The following is a 6,900-nucleotide window of genomic DNA, read 5'->3' on the forward strand; positions in this document are numbered from 1 at the left end:
CCCAGGACCCTGAGACCATGACCTGAGCCGAAGGCAGAAGCTTAACCCACTGAGTCACCCAGGCGCCCCCTGGGTCTCACTTTTACTCCATTTGATACGGCTACAGCAAAATGACTTCTAACAAACTGATAACAGAAGTCCAATGTTCCTAATATTCCGAGATTTTTATACCTCCTCTGCTGGACATTCAGATGCCTCCACTTTCTTAGTTCACACTATAGGGGTCAGATAGCAAAACCAGACTGTCTAGTTCAAATCCCAGCTCTGCCACTTACAGCTGTAAGACCTTGGGCAAGCCTACTTGATCTCTCTGTGCCTTAGATTCTTCAACTCTAAAATATGAATGATAAAAGCATCCATTTCACAGAGCTGTTATCAGAATTTAAAGAGTTAACATATGTAAAGCACTTAGCACAATTCCTGGCCCATAGACATGGGCTCAATAAACAACGGCAGTAATCATTACGATCGCTCCCATCATCACCAGTCCCAGCTCTAGTTTTCCTACACAAGCCTCTCCTTTTCCACACATGAAAAGAGGAAATTAGTTTTACTGCATGCCAGGCACAATACTTAGCCCTTTTGATACGCATTTATCTATTTAGCTCTCATGATAACCCTGCAGGTTAGATATATTTCTGATGTTATATATATGTATAACTTATGTGTATGTATATATATGTACAACTTTCTGATATTACTGACGAGGAAATTGAGGCTTGAACATTCAGCAGATTCTTGTCATTTAAATAAGATGCTGGTGTGTGGGAATAAGTTATTTGTAGAGTAGATCTAACTCTCTAGAACTCACATTTAACTCAACTTGTTTTTAAGTTGTCACTGTGTACACATAAAGTAAGCACGTTTGCGTGCACATAGCAAAGAAAAGCCAGAACTGCTTATTAAGCGGTTCTGTGTCACTACTTCCCTCCACCTAGCCAAATCTTTTCAACCCTTTAAGGTGCTCTGAGCACTAAAACAGACACTGAGCTCTTTCCTCTGAACTCTTAACCCTTACTGCCTAAACAACAATTTTGTAATGGACCACATACGATTTTCTACCATTACTTACTAATTTCTTATAATATGATCTCCTAATAGGAAGTCCCACGAGGGCTTATTCTTTCATCTTAAATCTTATGTTCCCTGGAGTATCTAGCTTACTGCTGGGCATAAAGTTGTTTTGCGGTAATATTTGTTAAACAGTTTACTACCCAGACCCTGCAAGGGCATCCCCAGATAAGAGTGATTATTGTTTATTCAATAAACTTTTACCTACAATGTAGCAGGCACTGCGTTAGGCCTTGGAGCAGAATCAGAACCTAATATGATACTGCAGTCATCAGGAGTTTATAGTAGACTGTGGAAAAGTACAGTTAATCTGATAATTAAAATACAGTGAGGTAAGTGCTATGAGAGATATTTGAACCAAGTACTAAGACAGTATTGAAGAGGGAAGGATTAATTCCCCCCAAAGGACCCAGAAAGCACTTCAACATTCACTTATGTAACAAATACTTATTGACCACTTGATATGTGCCAAGCACTGTGATAAGTCCAAGGATACAGAAGTAAATGAAATTCTGAAGGCCCCTGTACTCATAACATTTACAATCTAGGATTCACAGGGAAAGTCACACTTGAGTGGGTTCACAAATGAGCATAGCAGTCTTCACAAAAAGAAAAGAGAAAAGCTTTCCAGGAAGAGGACCAGCATCAAGTCAAATTCCTGGAGACATGAAAGAGAATAATTTATACAGAGACCAGCAAAATATGGGGTGTGGCTGGAATTCATTCCTGGGAAAGGGGAGCTATGAGGCATGGAATGAGAAGGCTCCCTGGGGTAGAAAAGGAAGCGACTCATATGCTATGCCAAGGCTTTTAGGGTTTTAGTTCATTTGGTCATTCAGAAAAATGCACTGTGTTCTTCTATATACCAAGCCCTGGGCCAAGTACTGTGGACACAAAAATCAGTAAGACATAGTCTTTCAAGAAGCTCAGAGTACAGTGGAGTACAGCATTAAAACACACACACACACACACACACACACACACACACAGTATAGCACAAAGACAGTATAGCACAAATAAGGGCAATGACAGGGGCATGTTTAAAATACAGGGATGGATGGGATGCCTGGGTGGCTCAGCCGGTTAAGCATCTGCCTTCAGCTCAGGTCATGATCCCAGAGTCCTGGGATCAAGTCTCACATCGGGCTCCATGGTCAGCAAGGAGCCTACTTCTCCTTCCGCCTGTACACATTCTCTCTCTCTGACAAGTAAATAAAATCTTAAAAAAAAAAAAAAAAGATATAGGGATAGCTTAGAAAAGGGAGTGGTTAGATTGGCTTTCTGTCTGGGGGACAGTAAGGTGATTGGGAAAGGCTACATAGTAGAGGAGACTCTTGAACTAGGTCATGGGGGACAAACAGGAGGTGATAAATTGATGGTAACAGCAAAAACTTGCATATTACTTAGTTCTGTTCCAAGCACTTATCATATACTGACTCACTCAACCTTCATAACTACCTTATAAAATAGATATTATCATTAATCCCATTTTATAAAGACACAGAGAGGTTAAATAACTTGCCCAAGATCAAATAATAAGTGGCATGGCTGGGATTTAAACATAGGCAGTTTGGCTCCAGAGTCTCTGTTCTTAATTACCACACTATATTGTCACCAACACAAGAGAGTAAGGCCATTCCAGGCAAAGAGGACAGTATATGCAAAGGGTATGGAGGTATGAAACAGCACACCATGTTGGGGAAATTGTGAGTGGCTGCCATTGATAGAATGGATAGGATGGTTAAGCAACTGTCTTTGGCTCAGGTCATGATCCCGGAGTACCAGGATCAAGTCCTGTATTTGGCTCCCAGCTCCACAGAGAGTCTGCTTCTCCCTCTGACCTTCTCCTCTCTCATGCTCTCCCTCACTGTCTCTCTCTCAAATAAATAAATAAAATCTTAAAAAAAAAAAAAAAAAAAAAAAAAGGAATGTCAACAGGAAGAGCAGCAGGGGTGAAGGAGGCAGGTGCCAGGTCACAGAGGGCCTTGGGTGCCATTAAAAGAAATGTCTTTATCAATAGGTAATGAGAAACCACTGTAGGACTAGGCAGGGAAGTGACCTGAGTAGATCTCCTTTTCTTCTATTCCTCTGGCTTAAGTGTGGAAGGGAGAATGAGACAGGATGCCAAAGGCAGGGAGACAATTTACCAGACCATGGCACTGCTAAGATTTTTAAATTTAAAGTGGGAGATGTTAAGGACAAGGATGATTTTTAGGAGACAAAACTGAAAACTGGATATAAGAGAGAAAAGAGTTAAGGATGGTTTCTGAGTTTCTAGTCCCAGTTACTCGGTATATGGATTTAAAAGTAAACAGCGGCGCCTGGGTGGCTCACTGGGTTAAAGCCTCTGCCTTCGGCTCAGGTCATGATCCCAGGGTCCTGGGATCGAGCCCCGCATCGGGCTCTCTGCTCAGCAGGGAGTCTGCTTCTCCAACTCTCTCTGCCTGCCTCTCTGCCTACCTGTGATCTCTGTCTGTCAAATAAATAAATAAAATATAAAAAAAAAAAAAGTAAATACACAGGAGGAGGCGCCTGAGTGGCTCAGTCAGTTAAGTGTCCAACTCCTGATTTCAGCTCAGTCGTGATCTCTGCACTGAGTAAGGAGCCTGCCTAAGAGTCTCTCTGTCTCTCTCTCTCTCCCCTCCCTCTGCCCCTCCCCTGCTCACACTCACGTGCTCTCTCTCAAAATAAATAAATAAATGAATAAATAAAAATAAATACAGAAGAATAAAGAATAGGTTTGGGAGAAAAGCTACTGCATTTAAAGGGAATGTTATTTTCTCTACACCTAATGATTATTCTGCTTCCATAATCTTTACACGATATATTCTCATCTTCACAAAAGGACTCTCAGTTGGGGCGTAAGCAGGGACACAGAGGGGAGAAGAGGCAGGTGGAAGTATATTAGAATCTAGATGTTTGCATATGAGTGTACGAGTAGTTCAATTAATACCCTTCTCTTTTTTTTCCAGCTTGGTATCACAATCCTGCCCACCACCTTCTGTCACTGAGAGTCACTGCTGTATGCAACTTCATGAGTACACTGACAAAACAGAGACAGCTGAAAATTTTGGTTATGCACAGAACTCCAAGACTGGGAGAGATTTTTAAAGACCATCTAGAATTCAGTAGCTCTCAACCAAGAGCTACCTGGAAATATGTGAGGACAGTTTTGCTTATCACAATGGGGGGTACTGTTGGCCTTTAGGGTCTGAAGGCCAGGGATGGTAAATGTCCAGTAACTCGCAGGACAGTTCCAAATAATGAAGAATTACTTTGCCCTACGTGACAACAATGTTCCTTTGAAGAACTACCAATAGGGGTGCCCGGGGACCTCAGTAGGTTAAGTGTCTGCCTTTGGCTCAGGTTGTGATCCCAGGGTCCTGGACTGGAACGCCATGGCAGGCTCCCTGCTCAGCAGGGAGTCTACTTTCTCTCTCCCTCTGCCCATCCACACTGGCTCGTGCTCTCTCTCTCTCAAATAAATAAAATCTTAAAAAAAAAATACTGATAAAGTTTGACCGCCACATTTTACAGATGAGGACAAAGTGAGATCCTAGGTAAGGAAATGGCTTGCCAAAGATCACCCAGTTGTACTAGAGGGCCTAGAACTCAGGGCATCTGTTTATACACTCCTGTACTGCTTTCTAATACGGGTCTGGTAAGCCTATGGCACATCTAGAAGAGGAGTCCAACTGAGTACATAGATCAAGTACTCAGAACACCACCTCGCTATCACAGCCCTGTGTGCATCTTCTCTAGCCCTAGATCCCACCCTCACCATCAGAGATCTAGGCTGGAAGTACAAGTCTGGCAGTCATCCGCATGGGAAGCATTACAATAAATAAGGTTACCCTGGCCAAATACATAAAACATGACAAAGCTCGGGGAGCATAAATACTAGGAGACTGGTAGAGGAGGAGGAACCAATAAAGGAAACTGAAAAGAAAATCTAAGAGGTTGGGATGCCTGAGTGGCTCAGTCAGCTAAGCATCTGCCTTCGGCTCAGGTCATGATCCCAGGATCCTGGGATCGAGTACCTCATCAGGCTCCTTGCTCAGTGGGGAGCCTGCTTCTCCCTCTGCCTGCTGCTCCCCCTGTTTGTGTTCTCTCTCTCAATCTATTTCTCTAACATATAAATAAATTAAATTCTAAAAAAAGAAAAAAGAAAGAAAGAAAAGAAAATGTAAGAGGTCAAGAAGGCAAAGGGAACTAATTCCAAATGTTTGTTTTTAGGGAAATAATTCTTACTTTATCATTAATTGGGTACCCATGTCCATTGATTCCTTGTTGCCTATCCTGTACTTATCCCTTGCCTCTTCTTTGTGAAAAGAATTCAGACATGAAGAGGTTGCAAAGAGTCCATTAACACAGTCTGTTCCCCAGTCTCAGCTACAGCTGCAGGCCATGTGATACAGTTCTGGCCAATAAGACAGGAGAGTAGAATATCATCACCCAGGCTTACTGAGTTTTGTACTCTGTACAAACTTTCACAGTTTCCTACTTTCACATTCCTAAAAGAAAAGAAAATGTTGCAAAAAAACAAGAACACTTAAGGGGCTCGTTCTCTCAGCCAGCAAAACATAGGATAGAGCCAAAGTAATCAGAAGAGTAATAGAAGTGCATGGAGGGATTGGTAAATAGAAGTCTGTACAGAGTAGGGAAGAAACAAATTAGCAGTGATCAGGAACACTTGGGGGAGTGGGGGAGAAGTATAGGAAGAAAGAATTCATAAGTCTTCCATGGTAGAACTCCACACCGCCTTGCTAACACAGTCCTTTCCACATTTCCTCTAGCCCCTGACCCCCCTCTCACCTTCAGAGATTCAATCGTGGCCTGCTTGTAAATTTTTCCACCAGGAGCTTTCTTCTGAGGACTATTTTGGATTCTAGGCGTTCGAATGACGAATTTATCCATTGCTAGAGGACTGCCAACTACCTTCACGTGCTTGCAGCGCTTTCTGCTCAAGAAAGAGGAAAGATTCTAAAACGTCATCAAAACTGGTATGACGTGTTCTCTCTAAAGTGACATAATGGACGTCTATTCTAGAAGCATTCCTGAATGATGACGACTCTTGGGTGGAATTTACAGGAAAGAAAATTTTGTCTCGGAAAAGAAATATCTTCCTCAGAACTGAAACTGTATACAATTATCGGTGTAATTCCCGAGTTAAGACGTGCCTAGCTTTTAGAAGTGCACGCTGTGCAGGGGATTCCAATACTGGGCCAGGCATTGAACCCGGTGATTCTAAAAGCCTTTTTCAACTTAGGTGAGGTTGAGACAAGGTTAAGAGTTCCACTGAACTCCATGAGACTCAGTATCAACAGCTACCCCATCACCACAATCCTAAAGGTTCGCCTAGTAACGAGCAACCATTAACCACCTCCAGATCTCAGCAGGGTCCCCACAACAAGCAGCAGCCACCTCCAGGAACTGCTCGGTGGTGCAAGGACCCTAACCGCGACTGTCGTGCCCGGATCCCTGCGCCAAAGGAGACACCATCCTCCTCTACCCTCAGCACTCAGGAGCCCAGGAAGGGGAACCTAACAAAGGTCTGACGCGAGACCCACCAGGAAAAGCGGCCCTGCCAGCAGCTGGACCCTTCCAGAGTGCACCGTCTGAGGACACACTCCTGTTTGGACCGCGGCGATCAGAATTAAACGGACGCTTCCTTCCTGCACCGTGGTTTCTCAGACCTCAGAGCGCCTCTGAACCTCCGCAAACCACATTCCCCAGAATGCACTACAAAGGAGCGGGTGAGGTGCGCTCAGGGCGACTGTAGTTCTCCGAGACCGACTTTCCCGACCCCGCCATGTTTCGCTCGCCTCC

The 6,900-nt window shown here is 43.6% G+C and overlaps 1 protein-coding gene across 1 annotated transcript in view; it reads right to left on the reverse strand.

The window, feature by feature from the left end:
* Window positions 1–6,871, reverse strand: part of TCEANC2 (transcription elongation factor A N-terminal and central domain containing 2) — a 37,437-nt gene extending 30,566 nt beyond the window's left edge. Inside the window, exons 1-2 of the mRNA XM_046016249.1 lie at window positions 6,642–6,871; window positions 5,887–6,031 (exon numbers count right to left, since the gene is read on the reverse strand). Coding sequence (XP_045872205.1) covers window positions 5,887–5,988 — 102 coding nt within the window. The 5' untranslated portion in view covers window positions 5,989–6,031; window positions 6,642–6,871. The remainder of the gene's footprint in view (window positions 1–5,886; window positions 6,032–6,641) is intronic.
* Between the last annotated feature and the right edge of the window lie 29 nt (window positions 6,872–6,900).

The sequence above is a fragment of the Meles meles genome, chromosome 1, assembly GCF_922984935.1.
Source record: "Meles meles chromosome 1, mMelMel3.1 paternal haplotype, whole genome shotgun sequence".
Taxonomy (NCBI): domain Eukaryota; kingdom Metazoa; phylum Chordata; class Mammalia; order Carnivora; family Mustelidae; genus Meles; species Meles meles.